The sequence below is a fragment of the Taurulus bubalis genome (genome assembly GCF_910589615.1).
Source record: "Taurulus bubalis genome assembly, chromosome: 3".
NCBI classification, from domain to species: Eukaryota; Metazoa; Chordata; class Actinopteri; order Perciformes; family Cottidae; genus Taurulus; species Taurulus bubalis.
In genome coordinates, this window is record NC_136591.1 from 18,089,082 (window position 1) to 18,106,960 (window position 17,879).

The window sequence follows — 17,879 nt, forward strand, 5'->3', positions numbered from 1 at the left end:
TATTAAATGGTAACAGACGACAGAGAAAACATCTCCACTCTGACACTGATGATAACGTTGTCTTTATTAATATAAGTAGTAGTTTAACACCATTAAATCAACTGAAAACAAACGCTCATTTTTATCAATATTTTAAGTGCATTTTTATTGGAATGTTCGCTAACAACTCTCCGGACAAAACTCCATCAGCTGTTAAAGCAACTGACAGCTGATCAGATGTGATCAGCTGTCAGGCGGCAGCAGTCATCAGAAACCGACGTCGCTTCACGTGACGCTTCAGAGGAAAGGACGTCTCATGTCTATTAAAACATATTTTCTCGCGTCTTCTCTCCCTGCTTGGTTTCCTTGCGTCTCTCTATGCATCCGTGGTAGGAGGGACTAAGACACAAGGAAAGGACGCAAGTGAGGGAAACGGGGATGCAATTTAGAGACTTGGGATGCACCCACAGTAAACTTTTCGTCTCGCACAGGAACCGAACAGCGTCCTTTTGGGTAAAAATCCTGTGTTTGTTTGACACGTGATGTCATTCCTATGATGTCATTCTTATGACGTCATTCCTATGATGTCATTCCCATGATGTCATTCCTATGATGTCATTCCTATTTGATATCTTAAATATACTTCCCGTTTCTCAAAATAAACCTCAGTCTTAAACTACCTAAAGATGGAGGTTTGGGTTCAAATCCCTGCAGAAGAGCTGACGTGACAAATACATCAACGTGTTTGTTTGTGTTCAGATCTCAACTCTCGACAAGTGACGACATTTTGAATGTAAGGACATTCCTGCAGAATGAGAACTCCTCTAGAATACAGGCTTGTCTTTAGAAAGAGAGACCAGTCAGAGGGAAACCAGTTTGAACTGGTTTCACGGAGCTGTGCAGATGGTTCTGGTTTAACTGGAGCCAAACTCCACCCAACAGAAGAAAAGTAGTTCCCTGTGGATCAGAGTTCTGATACTCTAACCCTCGGGCTCCGGTACAGCACAGGTGCATTGTGGGAGGACGTGCATTGTGGGAGGACGTGAGACTTCATGTGTTGGGGGGTGGAGGGCTGGTTCCACTTAGAGGAAGTAGGAGGCAGTGGGGGAGAGGTGGGAAGGAGAGGAAGATAGAAGGAGGGAAGGAGAGGAGAGAAAGAGGCAAACCTCCATTTCAAAGTTACAAAATGAAACAATGTGTTCATCCGGAGAGAATAAATTAAATTATTCAGATGTTACTCAGTGAAAATAAATTGCATCTTTTTTCTCATCAGTTAAAAAGACAAAACATCTCGTCAACGTTTCAGTTATTTTACAAATTGAAACCTTTTTATTAATCGAGACTCTGCAGCACTTTGTTCTATTGTTCATTATTATATATGATATTATATATTAATAGTATACTATAATGTATATTATTATATCACAAGTTGTAAATGGAGCTCTGACAGCGAATAGAGAACCCGTGTGTTTAGAGGACGAGGAAGAGGAGACGAGGAATCAATGCTGGAGGAGAAGACGAGGACAAGAGAAGAGGCTCAAAACTGAAAGAGGGTTTGAATACGAGAGGTGAAAACAAGGAGAGGAAAGGAGATGAGGAGGAGGAGAGGAGATGTTGTGGGTGGATCTGAGGGGGTTTCTGGGTCCTATAACTCACTAGAGTCCTGTATCTGAATGAGGGTCCCACCCAGCTGCTCCAGGCTGAGTTGCAGACCTCTAGGGACTCTGATGGGTGGAGGTCTGAGAGGAACCAGCTGCAGACCTCCAGGGACTGTTTCCTTTTTCTCCTCTCACTCGCTTCCTCTGTTTCCTTGTCTCCTCTCTTTCGTTTCTTTGTCTCCTTTTCTCCTCTCTCGTTTCCTTGTCTCCTCTTTTTCATTTCCTCCTTTTCCTTGTCTCTTTTCTCCTCTCTTGTTTCCTTGTCTCCTCTTTTTCATTTCCTCCTTTTCCTTGTTTCCTCTCTCATGTTTCCTTGTCTTCTCCTTTCACTCGTTTCCTCTGTTTCCTTTTCTCCTCTCTCTCATTTCCTCTGTCTCTTTCTTGTCTCCTCTCTCTCGTCTCCTTGATCCTCTCACAATTCCTCTCACGTTTCCTCTGTTTCCTTCTCGTCTCTCTCTCGTTTCCTCTGTTTCCTTGTCTCCACTCTCATTTCCTTGTCTCCTTTTCTCCTCTCTCGTTTCCTTGTGTCCTATTTTTCATTTCCTCCTTTTCCTTGTCTCCTCTCTCTTGTTTTTTTGTCTCCTTGCCTTCTCCTTTCACTTGTTTCCCTCTGTTTCATTGTCTCCTCTCTCATTTCCTCTGTTTCCTTCTTTTTTCCTTGTCTCCTGTCTCTCGTTTCCTCTGTTTCCTTCTTGTCTCCTCTCTCTTGTCTCTCTTGTTTCCTCTGTTTCTTGTCTCCTCTCTCTCGTTTCCTCTATTTCTTGTCTCCTCTCTCTCGTTTCCTTGTCTCCTCTCTCTAGTTTCCTTTGTTTTCTTGTCTCCTCTCTTTCTTATCCTCTCTCTTGTTTCCTTGTCTCCTCCCTCTTGTTTCCTCTGTTTCCTTGTCTCCTCTCTCTAGTTTCCTTTGTTTCCTTGTTTCCTCCTCTCTCGTTTTGCTGTCTCCTCTCTTCTCCCCATCTCCTCTCTCTTGTTTCATTGTCTCCTCTCTCTTTTCCTCTCTATTGTGTCCTCTCTCTCTCTTCTCCTTGTCTCCTCTCTCTTCTCCTCGTCTCCTCTCTATTGTCTCCTTGCCTCCTATCTCTCTATCTTTGCTGGAGTCTGAACTCTGTTCTACTGGAGAGATTTATGTTTTTGTTCTTTTACAATTTCTGTGTGAACGTCACAATAGTTGAGCAGAACTAAATAATCATGAATAAGAAAAGGAAAGTCATCCTCGAAGCTTTAAACCAGGGATCTCAAACTAGCGGGCCGCAAGCCGATCGTTTGTGGCCCCCTACTTGACATCAAAGTTTAGTGTTTGTGCGTCCCGCGCACTTTTCTACGGCCCCGTAAGATAAAGTTTACTGGACGTTTCTATTAATAGCTCCATGAAGCTTCAGATGCTACTAGATGCGCCAAAGTCTGGAGGTTCCGCCCCACTTCTCTGTGTGATCATACTGCCTCTCATAGGAGCACACAGCCAGAGGCGTCTGTGTCGAGCTCCACCTTTCACGGTGATTTGTTGATTCAGGTGTCAGTCGACATTTTGTGTAAAACTACGCAATGAACACTCAGGAAATCCCTAAGGACCTACATACCACATACGCTGCAAAGATACACTGATTTTTATTCAGACAGACAACACACTTGCAGTGTACTAAAAAAATCAACACTGGCCACAGAGAGATGGCAGCTCTGCTGCGCTCAGCTGTTCAGTTTTACTCTGCGCTACTCGACACACGACCATGCGCTGGTAAAGAGTACACAGTACACACATACACACATACAGAGTACATAGTACACACATATATACAGAGTACATAGTACACACATAGATACAGTACATATAGTACATATGTGGTTCTTGTTCTGAAAACTGTTGAAAAAACTAAACTGAAACATGCACATTGTTTAAACATTGTAAATAGTTTGTTTTTCTATAGAACATATTTTGACTCAAATATATAGTAAATATTTTGTTTGAAAACAAAAACTGTTGTATTATTAACACACCCCATGAAGCTTGATCTGTAGTATGAAGTCATTTCTCAGTCCTGAGTATGTTGCAAATGGAACTTATTGACTTGCAGTGCAACAGTGATCTAAAAGCTAAATTCAGAGGCACAAGGAAAACCAGACATGACTGGACCATTTCTGAGAGAATTACCTCCATCCTTCCCTGAGCAGACAAAAGTGATCAGTCGGGTAATTCAATTCAATTCAGTTTATTTTATATAGCCCAACATCACAAATACAAGTTTGCCTCGGAGGGTTTTACAATCTGTACACATAACATACCTGTCCCGGGACCTCACATCGGATCAGGAAAAACTGCCCCAATAAAGATAGTAAAAACCCTTTCACAGGGAAAAAGGGGAAGAAACCTGAGGGAGAGCAACAGAGGAGGATCCCTTTCCCCGAATGGACAGAAGCAATAGATGTCATGTGGCCAGAATGAATAACGTAACGGAGTTACAGCACATTCAATGAATGTGACAGAAATGATTCATATAATGAGTAGTAGGCATAGTCCACGATCCAGATAGCCACGATCCATTAAGCAGAAGGAGGTAGAGAGGAGGGGCATCAGCAGGGCCATGGCAGCTGGCAGGCCTTGTTCCAGGCCGGTTCCATCAGCAGGGCCATGGCAGTAGGCAGGACCGGTTCCAGTCAGCCACGATCCATGGCAGGGGGGAGGACCCGGAACCAGGGGGAGGACCGGGGTTCTTCCAGGCAGCCACGAATCCATGGAAAAAGAAAGTAGAGTTAGTAATATGCATTGAAGAGACAATCATTTATCCAGAAGGAGAGAAAGAAGAGGAGAAGAGGAGAGGAGGAGCGAAAGAGGAAGAGAAGGAGAGGAGGAGCTCAGGTATCCTAAGATGTCCCCCAGCAGTCTAGGCCTATATGTACCTTTATGTACCTGTATGGAAGCATATATCTGTGAGAAACCTTTCTCGACTATGAACTTTAATAAATGCAAGTACAGGTCCAGGCTTAGTGATGCCCATCGTGAAGCTGTACTCAGAGTTTCACTGTGACCTCGATCAGGGTCAATGTGGCTCAGCAAAAGCGCTGCCAGGTGTCTGGCAAGAAATAGAATAAAGTACAAATATATTCAGGGATTACATTTGTTGGTTCGGTGCAGTTTCAATAAGTTATTAAGAAGAAAAAAAAAAATATATATATATATATATAAACAAATATATTGCGCTTTCTGTGTGGCCCTCCGATGAGATCACAATACCAGCGGTGGAGTTTGAGACCCCTGCTTTAAACCGTGCCTTGTGACACTCCGTGGGTTCGATGCCTCACACACACACACAAACAGACACATACACACACAGACTCACAGACACACACACACACACTCTCTCACACACACCCCCTCTGGATTACAGACCAGTCCTTCTTCAAAACCACTTCGCAGCAGGTTCCTCTCCATCATAAATTACCCACAATCCCCCGAGGGCCGACAGGTGATGCCGAGGTGTGCGCTCCTTTAAACCATAGTCTTCTGTTCGTGACCTTTTATATTTCCTGCTTTCTTTTCTGAAGCGTGAAACCCGACAGAACGTTATTAAACGGATGTTTGTTACTTTTATACAAAATGTTTGTTTCCCGCTTCTCTACATGATGATTTGCTGCTTTAAGTGTTCTTTGAGCTTTGAATGAACATTTATCTGAAGAGTTTTATTTACAAACAACCGCCTGCCACGTGGACCCATGAGGAGCCTTGTGTTCCTGCTTCAGAGAGGACCGGGTCCCCCCATCTTTTCAGCTTTTCCGTGCCTACTTGAGGAAACTTCCTCCGACAGTTTCATGCTTTCTTTCTGCTGTCTGAATCAATCCCGTCATTGTGAGAGATTCCTGCTCACGCCGCCTCCGATCGGACTGCATTAAGTATCTGACTCCTCCCCCTCTTCCTCCCCTGCAGGCGGTGTCCATCTCACTCCGGAGGACTTCACCAAGGCCCAGAAGTACTGCAAGTACGCGGGCAGTGCGCTGCAGTACGAGGACGTGGGCACGGCGGTCCAGAACCTCCAGAAGGCCCTAAAGCTGCTCACCACCGGCAGAGAATGAAGCCTTTGTCCCTCTTTTCTACACTCTCTCTCTCTCTCTCTCTCTCTCTCTCTCTCTCTCTCTCTCTCTCTCTCTCTCTCTCTCTCTCTCTCTCTCTCTCTCAGCTTGGCGTCGGTGGACATGATGGAAATCAGTCTGCAACAATGGCCGCCTGTGTCGGCTGACTGACTGACTGCTTATTAATTATCAGAACTCAAAGATCAAAGCTCCGTTGTTGACGCCTGTTGGCTTCTTTCAGATGCATCGCTGCACGTTGCATTAAAAATATTTTTGTTTTGTTTTGTTTCAGCTCCCTTTTGAACAATTAAATATCAAAAGTTTGAAAAAATGTAACAAGAATCTGTCTTTTTATGTTGCTGCTGTGGTCCGTTGCATGAAAACAAAACGTAAAAAATAAAAGTGCTAATGGTAGAGCCAGATGGCCGTTAGCTTAGCTTAGCATAAAGAGAGGAATTAAGTGGGAACAGCCAGCCGTTTTTTTTTCTTTTTTCGGTTCTCCGATCAGTTTTTATTCGGATTCAAAAGACTCGACGTGAGTCAGTGCCGGACGCCGGCTAGCTGTTTCCCCCTGCTCCCAGTCTTTATGCTAAGCTAAGCTTATTGTAATGGTCCAGATTTTGACACAAAGTGTGACATTCGGTCTGTGGCGCTCAAGAGCCGAGAATAGTTTCATTTTTTGTGCGCGTCTAAAATGTTCCTACAAAAACACTCCGGCGTGACCGGGGGTTTGATGCTGACCGAACGTGCTGTGACCTTTGATGTTCAGGAGATTGTCAGATGGTTGTTTGTTCCATAACAAAAGTAAAATAACTCAACGTTGACTTCCGGTTTCACTCCTCCGCCACCAATGGAGCATTTGTTCTACGTCACCTGACTTCCTCCTGTGCTCCCGCCAGAATAAAACGATCAGCCATGTGACGTGTATAGGGGTGGAGCGGGGATTAGCTCATATGCTGCGTGATGAGCTAACGGGAGTCAATTCAACTCTAATTTAACAAACAAAGCTGCTGTTTACTGGGTGTATTATTATTTAACGTTTAAATTTCGCTGAACTTCTCTTTTCACAAAGATCTCTTCTGTCGGACTCAGTTTGAATAAAATACTTGAAATGATGCTTAACTGTCTCGTCTGAGTTTTTTATTTAATATCTTTGATGTTTGAGAGGTTTTTATTTATTTTTCATTTGATCTCTTCCGGTTTATTTAGGTCATAAAATATCTTCATTTAACTTTTTAACCCTTCAGGGTCCTAGGCCTTTTTTCTTGATTTTAAATAATTTCTTAAATTTTATTAAATTACTAAATTAATTTTTAAAGTCACTTGCACATGAGATATATACCCATGTGTTACATCAAAAACTGCAGAACAATCTCAGCTCTATATAATGAGGCACCATTGTCCTAAGGCACAAGTGTAAAGAGATAAATGGAATCAATGTTCAGGTTTTGAGAAATACGATCTGGGCCCTATTTCTCGTACGTGGTTCAACAAAGTCGAGCAAATATCCTATTATCCACCTTAAATTAGCGATATGATTGACGTCAGGCTAACTCGGTTTCTCCACGGAAGATCCGTGCTGAAACGGTCTCGTTAATTCTAACCAGACGTCAGTCATCTGGACAAATGCGCGTGCCCGTTCCTCTTCAGAAGGGATAATAATGGAGCACTGACACCACGATGTTCTAACAGTACAATGGCAAATAAACTCAGAGGAACCTCTTTTTATTAATCCACTGAGAAGCAGGAGATGATCATGAAGGCATATGAGGAAGTCAAGACCTTAATCATTCGCAGCAACGTGTTTGCTGTGAACGCAGTTTAACAGCGCCCCCGCTGCGAGACACAAGCATCGCAAATATATCAGACAAGTTAAATGCGTACATGATATGTATGGTGTACTTATAACACTGTCATATAATTATGAGTGCTTTCAACACATCCATAAGTTTCTTAAGCGCTAAATAAACTTAAGAACAGCGGCATGCAGCGGCTGATAGTCTGTGTCTGTGATGTTCAATGTCCGCGGCTTGAGAAGCTCTCGTAAATAAATGATTCCTTGGCGATCTTGCTCGCTAACTCATTAAGCCAGGTATGAGCAATAGGACCCTGCTCTGGTTTTCTGGATTCAGGTTAATATCTTTGAATTTTACTTTATTTTAATTAAATATGGATTGAAACGTATTTATGAAACAGAAACGTCAACATTCAACAAATCACACGTTTTAAAGAAACCTGCAAAGAGCAACACAAAGCAAGATAGAGCAAAGAGCATCATAGAGCAACAAGGAGCAACATAGAGCAACAAAAAGCATGATGCTCAACTGTCTCGTCTGAGTTTTTTTATTTAATATCTTTAATGTTTGAGAGATTTTTATTTATTTTTCATTTGATCTCTTCTGGTTTATTTAGGTAATAAAATATCTTTATTTTACATTTGAAATGGAATCAATGCTCAGGTTTTGAATAAATAAAATCTGCTCTGGCTTTCTGGATTCAGGTGAATTTCTTTGAATTTTACTTTATTTTAATTAAATACGGATTCAAACGTATTAATGAAACAGAAATGTCAATATTCAACAAATCACAAGTTTGAAAGAAACCTGCAAAGAGCAATGAAGCAGCAAAAAGCAACTATGAGCAACAAAGAGCAACATAGAGCAACATACTTCTGGCGACGATTGAGTTGTTTATTTTAAAACACTGATCATAAGAAAAAATATTTTATCGACATAATTGATGTAATGTTTTTATATGATTTTATTATTGTCTGTCTGTCTCTGTCCTGCAAATTCCTCCAGTGCCTGTCTTTTTCACCATCTGCTTTTCTGTTTGTCCTGTCTCACTGCTGTTTTCTTCCTGTCTCACTGCTCTGTTTTCTTCCTTGTGGTAGTTTTTCCTCTGTGTTTTACTGAGTACATTAGTAATACTATGAATCTAAATACAAGTAGTTTGTGAGACAAATGTGCTGCAGTAAAAGTACATGATTTCCCTCTGAGATGTACTAGGACTAAAGTCGTCTGACTGCTTTTATTTTGAAAATGTCCGGATCCCTTGTTTTGTTGACCGGAAATGCCCTGACCCGTTCTCCGTAGCTTGATTCTCTTTTTCACCGTGGAAGAAGCGTCTCCACCCCGCCGGGCCGTCCGGGCCAGAGAAGCGCGTCTCTCTCTCTCTCTCTCTCTCTCTCTCTCTCTCTCTCTCTCTCTCTCTCTCTCTCTCTCTCTCTCTCTCTCTCTCTCTCTCTCTCTCTCTCTCGCCCAGTCTCGCTCCGTCTTTCCAGACTTTGGACACTTTTACGCGTCGCGAGGCGCATTTTGGATTTTGTCTGATTTTGAGTCTGAAAAGTTTTGAGCGACAGAAAGTTCTCTCAGACTTTGAGGAGCAGGAGGATGATCCTCCAGTGATCTCATGTGAGTCCTCACTCTTTTATTCATATTGTTATTATTATTATTGTTATTATTAAGAGGCACAGAAGAGAGCCGTTGTTCTTCATTAAAAATGTTTTTAAGCGGCTCTGGAGGGTTTTACATCAGGATTCCTTCTACCAGTTGATCCAAAGAGACTTCTGTTGGGTTCTCCTCCCATTGCTCCCAGTTCTGCCGGAGTGAGTTTAACTCAAGTCAGTTTAACTCTTGACTTTGAGATTGCCTCGTTAATGAAACATAATTATTCTCTGAGCTGAGAACTGAAGAAGTAAGTAGAAAAGGGAAAAGAGGAAGGTAAAGAACAACAGCAACAGCATGTAAAAAGAAGAAGAACAACAAGTATTGAAAAAGAAGAAGAAAAACAACAACAACAACAACAACAACAACAACAACAACATGTATAGAAGAAAAACAACAACAACAACAACACATAAAAAAAGAAGACTTAGTCACATTGTGTATACATATATATACATATATATGTGTGTATTTATTCAGCACATTATGTAGATGTATTTATATACATGTATGCGCATATATACACATATATATCAAAGCTTTAAAATGTATCGATTCATGTTTTTATTAGAGATGAAGTGATAAGCTGTGTGTGTGTGTGTGTGTGTGTGCGTGTGTGTGTGTGTGTGTGTGTGAATTCGTGAATATTTCGAGTCGCAAACTATCATCTATCATATTATGATTCCAGTCTTGGAACTTGGAGTTGAGGCTCTGCTCCTTTGTGTCTAAAGGAGTCAGCTGAGGTGGTTCGGGCATCTAATCAGGATGCCTCCTATTCAGAATATAGAATACAGGCTGACCATTTTTAATGAATAAATCCCGAAATCTTCCTGAATGAGTACACAGAAATATGGTTTTATGATTGAACTCGTCGTTTGGTTTTTGGTCTGGTTTTATTTTGGTTTTATTTTGTGATTTTAATATCCAAGTAGTTTTGTCGTCTCACTCTGTGAGAGGAAACAACATCACGTTGGTTAAGGGTTAATCCAGCTCGTGTTGGATTGGACAAAAACACCCCAAACTGTGTTTATTGTAGCAGCGTCGAATCAGAGAGCTGATCTGGACACAATGTAGCACAATGTAGCACAGTAAGGGTCTCAGCTGCTCTGTTGATCACCTCTCTGTCGTCTAAAGATGAGGCCTGTTCTCTTCTTAAAGATGAGGCCTGTTCTCCTCTTAAAGATGAGGCCTGTTCTCCTCTTAAAGATGAGGCCCGTTCTCTTCTTAAAGGTGAGGCCTGTTCTCCTCTTAAAGATGAGGCCCGTTCTCTTCTTAAAGGTGAGGCCTGTTCTCCTCTTAAAGGTGAGGCCTGTTATCCTCTTAAAGGTGAGGCCTGTTCTCTTCTTAAAGATGAGGCCTGTTCTCTTCTTAAAGATGAGGCCTGTTCTCCTCTTAAAGATGAGGCCTGTTCTCCTCTTAAAGATGAGGCCTGTTCTCCTCTTAAAGATGAGGCCTGTTCTTCTCTTAAAGATGAGGCCCGTTCTCTTCTTAAAGGTGAGGCCTGTTCTCCTCTTAAAGGTGAGGCCTGTTTTCCTCTTAAAGGTGAACTTCTCCTCATCTCTTGTTTAACCTTCACTTCTTGATTCAAGACTTCTGGGACACAAAATGTCTGCCTGGAGGCCGAGGGTCCGTCCAGCAGCATGAATCGTTCTCTTTATGCGCTCGCGTTCGCTGACTTCGCACCGCTTGTCATTCACGGGGGAGGGAGGAGGCAGGAGGCAGGAGGCAAGGAAACAAGGAAACAAGACACACCAGTTGACAAAGAGGCGAGTTTTCTTTAATGTCAAAAGCTGCATGAATTTGCAGTGTCAAGCTGGACGATGAGACGAAATGTTCTGTTCTGTCTGCTTTCAATATTTATGATGCAAACTTCTTTTTCATTTCAGTCCAATACAAGTTTCTAATTTAAACGTTCAAACTCTAGTTCTGTGTGAACTTTGAGCTCAACTGAACAAACTGAAGAAGAGGAGCTGCTGCAGCGACGCTTCACTCTGCTTTTAATTCTTTAATTCCTTTCTTTTGGAAAAGTCAACATCTTGAGACGTTGAGCTGGAGTAGGGCGTTGTTAGCCTAGCTTAGCATGAAGACTGGAAGCAGAGGGAAACGGTGTTTAAAAACATACTTCCTCACAAGCAACGGGTCGTGTTTTAAATATCAAAATCCATCTTTTCTTCCTCGTGTGAGCCAGCAGCAACTCCATCCATCCATCCATTATCAGCCGCTTATCCGGGGTCAGGTCGCGGTGGCAGCAGGTTCAGCAGGCCGACCCAGGCTTCCCTCTCACCCGCAACACTTTCCAGCTCATTCTGGGGGATCCCGAGGCGTTCCAAGGCCAGCCGGGAGATATAATCCCTCCAGCGTGTCCTCGGGTTCTCCTACCAGTTGGACGTGCCTGGAAAACCTCTAATGGGAGGCGTCCAGGAGGCATCCTGACTAAATGGAGCAGCGAAGGAGCAGCGACTCGACTCCAAGCTCCCTCCTGATGTCCGAGCTCCTTACCCTATCTCAAAGGCTGAGCCTGGCCACCCTACGGAGGAAGCTCATTTCGATCGCTCCTCCAATGAATCGCCACCTTAACGTGGTGGAGGAGTTTGAGTGGCTCAGTGATCCTGGGAGCTATGTTGTCCGGGGCATCAGCCCCTGGTAGGGTCTCCCAAGGCAAACAGGTCTCGGGGGAGAGCCCAGACTAAGAGCGGTTCAAAAAACCCCGATGAATAGCAGCCCACGGTCTGAAGCTACCTCGCCCGGACAAGGGAAACCGGGGCACCCTCCCGGAGCCAGACTCAGGAGGGGAGCTTGTCAGCGAGCGTCTGGTGGCTGGGCTTTTGCCCATGGGGCCCAGTCGGGCTCAGCCCGAAGAAACAGCATGGAGCAGCAGTCACCCTGTCGACCCACCACCCGCGGGGAGAATTATCGGGGTCGGGTGCTATGCAGACCGGGCAGCGGGCCAGGCAGGAGACCTGGGCGAGCCGATCGCCGGCGGCATAGACTAGCTCTAGGGACGTGGAACGTCACCTCGCTAGCGGGGCCGGCTGGTGCAGGAGGTGGAGCGGTACCAGCTAGATATAGTTGGGCTCACCTCCACGCACAGTATGGGCTCTGGAACCAAGCTCCTGGAGAAGGGTTGGACTTTGTCCTTTTCTGGAGTTTCCCAGGGTGAGAGGCGCCGGGTGGGAGTGGGGATACTCACGAGCCCCCGGCTGAGCGCCGCTATGTTGGAGTTTTCCCTGGAGAACGAGAGGGTCGCCGCCCTGCGCCTACGGGTTGCGGGGCCTTCTTGGAGTCGGTGGGAGGGGTCCTGGAAAGGGCGCCGCCTGCCGACTCCATAGTTCTCCTGGGAGACTTTAACGCTCATGTGGGCAATGACAGAGAAACCTGGCGGGGCGTGATTGGGAGGAACGGCTTGCCCGATCTGAACCCGAATGGTATTTTGTTGTTGGACTTCTGTGCTAGCCACAGTTTGTCCATAACAAACACCATGTTCGAACATAAGGTGGCTCATAAGTGTACCTGGTACCAGAACACCTTAGGCCGTAGATCAATGATCGACTTTGTAATCGTATCAGCGGATCTGGGGGGGACTGCTGACCTGGACTGGGGACATCGTCGGGCGGTGGAAAGAGCACTTTGAGGAACTCCTAAACCCGGCCAACATGTCCCCCCGGAGAGGGGGCAGCGCCGGAAGACTTTGGAGTGGTTCCACCCATATCCCTGGCAGAGGTCGCTAAGGTAGTCAAAAAGCTCCTTGGTGGCAAGGCGCCAGGGGTGGATGAGATCCGCCCTGAGATGCTGAAAGCGCTGGACATTGTTGGGCTGTCTTGGTTGACATGCCTTTTCAGTGTCGCATGGGGGTCGGGAACAGTGCCCATGGACTGGCAGACCGGGGTGGTGGTCCCCATGTTCAAGAAGGGAGACCGGAGAGTGTGCTCAAACTATCGTGGCATCACACTGCTCAGCCTCCCGGGAAAAGCTTATGCCAGGGTGCTGGAAAGGAGGCTCCGACCGCTTGTCGAACCTCAGATTCAAGACGAGCAGTGCGGATTCCGTCCCGGTCGTGGAACAGTTGACCAGCTCTTTACCCTTGCAAGACTACTGGAGGGGTCCTGGGAGTTTGCCCAACCAGTCTACATGTGCTTTGTAGACTTGGAGAAGGCTTTCGACCGGGTCCCTAGGGGGTTTTTGTGGGGGGTGCTGCGGGAGTATGGGGTGCCGGACCCGTTGGCACGGGCCATCCGGTCTCTGTACGCCTGCAGTAGGAGCTGTGTTCGTATCCTCGGTAATAAGTCAGACACGTTCCCGGTGGGTGTTGGCCTCCGCTAGGGCTGCCCTTTATCACCGGTCCTGTTCGTGACCTTCACGGACAGGATATCTAGGCGCAGCCAGGGGGCGGAGAGGATCCGGTTCGGGAGTCTCGGGATTGCCTCTCTGCTGTTCGCGGATGATGTGGTCCTGTTTGCCTCCTCGGACCGTGACCTCCAGCATTCACTGGGGCGTTTTGCAGCCGAGTGTGAAGCGGCAGGGATGAGAGTTAGCGCCTCCAAATCTGAGGCCATGGTGCTCTGCCGGAAACCGGTGGATTGCTCCCTCCAGGTGGGGACAAACTGCCTACCCCAAGCGAAGGAGTTCAAGTATCTCAGGGTCTTGTTCACGAGTGAGGGTAAGGTGGAGCGGGAGATCGACAGACGGATCGGTGCGGCTGCAGCAGTAAAACAGGCGCTGTACCGGTCCGTCTTGGTGAAGAGGGAGCTGAGCCTGAAGGCGAAGCTCTCCATTTACTGGTCGGTCTACGATCCAACCCTCACCTATGGTTACGAACTCTGGGTCGTGACCGAAAGAACGAGATCTCGGATACAAGCGGCAGCAGCAACTCATTTCAACCAAAGGCATCACGACATCCGTCAAGCTGTATCCTTTAGGACAAGGCCGGTGTAGGCCCGCCCACTGTGTAGCAGACCAATCAGATGCAAAGGATTTGCTTTAAATCTCTCTTGTAAGAAAACACACTTTCGGTTTTACAAACAGAAACTTATCCTCCGATCATTTCTGCTCTGTTCATCAACTTCATCCTGTCAGTCAAGATGAAACTCAATCATACTTCAAAGTACATTAAAAAATGTATCATGATAATAACTTGTTCTGTCTTTAAACCCGTTAAACGTCAACATCCCTTTCCTGCTCAGCAGCATCGTTGTTTACATGCTATCTTCACAACCTGTAACTGGAACGTTACAGAACAACTGATGGTCACATCAATTAAAAATGTAGATAACTGAGGAACACACAAGCACACAAACGCGCACGCGCACGCACACGCACGCACACACACACACACACACACACACACACACACAGAGAGAGATCAACCAGTGGACTTTCAATGGTCAATGGTTCGGGTGTTTCACCGTCCGTAAGAAAAGCAGCTTTCTTTCTTTCTCCGCTGGCTAATTGAACCTTGTACTGGGAACCAGACCGGTACTAATGAGGTCTTGTTTCCACCAGTAGCCCCTTCACCTTCCTTCTGCTGGAAGTTAACAACACTCCCAGTGACGACCTCCACGGGAGGTCGTCACAAGGAGCCTTCAAGGAGCCTTCAAAGAGCCTTCAAAGAGCTGCGAGGTTCCTCCTGGCGGTTCCTCATGTACTTCCTGTTCCACAAAGCTAGTTTACCAAATAAACCCAGTTTATTTCAGGAAGTCTGACTCATTGTGAGTTTATTCAGGTCCTTAAAGCAACAGGCTGACAGCTCTGACGAGTGTTTGTGAGACGAAAAGCTCTTGATGGATTTGTTCCATAAAGTTTGTTTTGTCCTCAGAGATCCAGTTCATACGCTAATGAACATCATGGAGACGTGAACTGAATCACTTTAAATGCACTTGAACCATGACAACACTCATTAGCTGCTCAGGTGTCACCTGATCACCTGATGGAGCAATTTGATTGGCTCTCTGGGGGTTATTCTCCGAGATGACACACACACACACACACACACACACACACACACACACACACACACACACACACACACACACACACACTATGAATGTGGGTGGTACCCGGTGTGATCCCTGGTCAGAACACACACATATTTTCTTTTCTTTATTAAAATGTTAATCCTGGTTATAAACAACCTATTTAATGTATTTATTAATTTTAATTAAATTACATTTATGTTGTATATTTAATAAAAATGTTTTACTATTTTTGTGTTGACATAAATCAGCTTTTTGCCACAAGATCGATCCAGGAAAGTCACACTCGACACTGATGTGATCACCAGTTCCTTTTATTTTGAGTTGTACTGATGTTCTTCCCGTTCTGTTCCTGCAGGCAGTCCTGTACAGGCAGCGGAGCAGGAGGAGGAGGAGGAGGAAGGTGGAACCTCCGTTTTGTCGTCCCAGTCATCCTGCTGTGGACGAGTCTGCACAGACATGGTAGGATCTGTCTTTCCTTTTAATCCGGACAGGAAGTCTCAGGCAGATGGATTTAGCTTTTTAATTCACCTCCTCATCTGACTTATACTGAGTTGCTCTCACAGCCGTTAAACTCTTAAAGACGAGTCAGCTCAACCGAGTCACGTCCACGTCTTAAACACACCCCAAGCCTCAAACGAAAAACGTTCACGCAAAACTTCAGCTCGAATCAAACTCTGACTGAGAAGTTTAAATGAATCCGATATTAATGTTATTGTAGCATTTTATGATGCTCAACGTACAGCGTACAGCTAATTATACAGATTTGGGCTTTGAGATATAGAGATGTCATCTGCTTACACTTCACTTATTGGTCTGAGATCACTTCCTCTTCCATCTCTTTCAAAAACACCATCAGCAGGAGACGACCTCCGGTTCTGAAGAGTGAAGCCGATGCTTCATGTGTTAAAGATGCATTCTTTCCACTGACCACCAGGGGCCGACTCCTCTGGTTGTATAGAAGTGTATGCTTCATGTGTTAAAGCTGCATTCTCTCTCCTGACCACTAGGGGGCGACTCCTCTGGTTGTATAGAAGTCTATGCTTCATGTGTTAAAGCTGCATTGTCTCTCCTGACCACCAGGGGCGACTCCTCTGGTTGTATAGAAGTCTATATAAATGACTCTACTTCTCTCTTGATTTTATTCCCTCAGGAAACATTGTAAACGTGATTTTATGTCTCAATCTCTAGTTTCAAGTCTTCTTCAATACAGCATGATGTTCATTTAGTAAATTATGGTCAAACAGACCATAAAGCAGGCAGGGGATGCTTTAGGGTGGGGCTACAAGCCGATTGACTGCTGATTACTCGAGAATAAACAGCTGTGAGAGCAAATCAACAAAGGTTTGACAAAATGAAAGGATAGAATGTTTCTATCAGCCTTCTGTGCATCAATTATGAATCCTTAAGCGTAGCGAGGCCTTCATCATCTGAAGAATTCTTCGACGCTTCTCTGAGTGGCATTGGAGGCACATTATGAGCCCTTTATGATTATCATAATTACAGCAATGCAGGAAGTGAAATACTTGGCTGTGCTTTAAACGACCGAATATGAAAATAAATGTACTTCTCTAACGTTTGAGTGAAGATTCAACCTGAGAATTAAAGACAAGTGCTGGCTTTCATTTCATGCTTCAGATGCTCTTCATTCACCCCTTTAGGTCTGCTATTGACATGTTTCATTCTTTATTGTTCATGTTTCAGTATTTATGTTTCATCTTCATGTTTCAGTCTTTATGTTTTAGTCTTTACATTTCAGTCTTTATGTTTCAGACACTATTGTTCATGTTTCAGTCTTTATGTTTCATTCTTCCTTGTTCATGTTTCAGTCTTTATGTTTCAGTTTTCATTGTTCATGTGTCGTCTCTATGTTTCATTCTACATGTTTTAGTCTACATGTTTCAGTCTTTATGTTTCAGTCTTCATTGTTCATGTTTCAGTCTTTATGTTTCATTATTTATGTTTCTGTCTTTGTTGTTCATGTTTCAGTCTTTATGTTTCATTATTTATGTTTCTGTCTTTGTTGTTCATGTTTCAGTCTTTATGTTTCAGTCTTCATGTTTCAGTCTTTATGTTTCAGTCTTCCTTGTTCATGTTTCAGTCTTTATGTTTCAGTTTTCATTGTTCATGTGTCGTCTCTATGTTTCAGTCTTTGTTTCATTCTTTGTGTTTCAGTCTTCCAGTTTTAGTCTGTATCTTTCAGTCTTTATGTTTCAGTCTTTATTGTTCATGTTTCATTGTTCATGTTTCATTCTTCGTGTTTCAGTCTTCATGTTTCAGTCTTTATTCTTCATGTGGCAGTCTTCATGTTTCAGTCATTATGTTTCATTCTTCATATTTCAGTCTTTATGTTTTAGTCTTCATGCTTCAGTTGTCGTGTTTCAGTGTTCATGTTTCTTTTTTCATGTTTCATTCTTCATGTTTCAATCTTCATGTTTCTTTTTTCATGTTTCAGTCTTCATGTTTCATTCTTCATGTATATTCTTCATGTTTCAGTCTTCATGTTTCAGTCATGTCGCAGCATTTTTCTCTGACAGCAGTAATTTATAGGATTTCCATCTCCTCCTCCCATGTTTCCATCTTCCGAACACTTGTTTCCTCTTCACTTCACTTCTCTTTATTTATTTATTTCTTACCCACATTTTCCTCCCGTGTCTCGGAGCCTCGTTTTCTAAATCATGAGCTTCCTTGAACAAAACGTCACGACTCATCTCACGAAGTCTGCAGCCAGATGTCATGTTGGTTCACCTGATCATGTGATAGTTAGT

The 17,879-nt window shown here is 44.2% G+C and overlaps 2 protein-coding genes across 2 annotated transcripts in view; both read left to right on the forward strand.

The window, feature by feature from the left end:
• vta1 (vesicle (multivesicular body) trafficking 1) overlaps positions 1-6,782 on the forward strand; it is a 37,014-nt gene extending 30,232 nt beyond the window's left edge. Inside the window, exon 8 of the mRNA XM_079215361.1 lies at positions 5,554-6,782. Coding sequence (XP_079071487.1) covers positions 5,554-5,699 — 146 coding nt within the window. The 3' untranslated portion in view covers positions 5,700-6,782. The remainder of the gene's footprint in view (positions 1-5,553) is intronic.
• A 6,227-nt stretch (positions 6,783-13,009) lies between these two features.
• Positions 13,010-17,879, forward strand: part of adgrg6 (adhesion G protein-coupled receptor G6) — a gene marked incomplete at its 5' end in the record, with an annotated part of 58,408 nt that continues 53,538 nt past the window's right edge. The window contains 2 exons of the mRNA XM_079215691.1: positions 13,010-13,065; positions 15,470-15,573. Coding sequence (XP_079071817.1) covers positions 13,010-13,065; positions 15,470-15,573 — 160 coding nt within the window. The remainder of the gene's footprint in view (positions 13,066-15,469; positions 15,574-17,879) is intronic.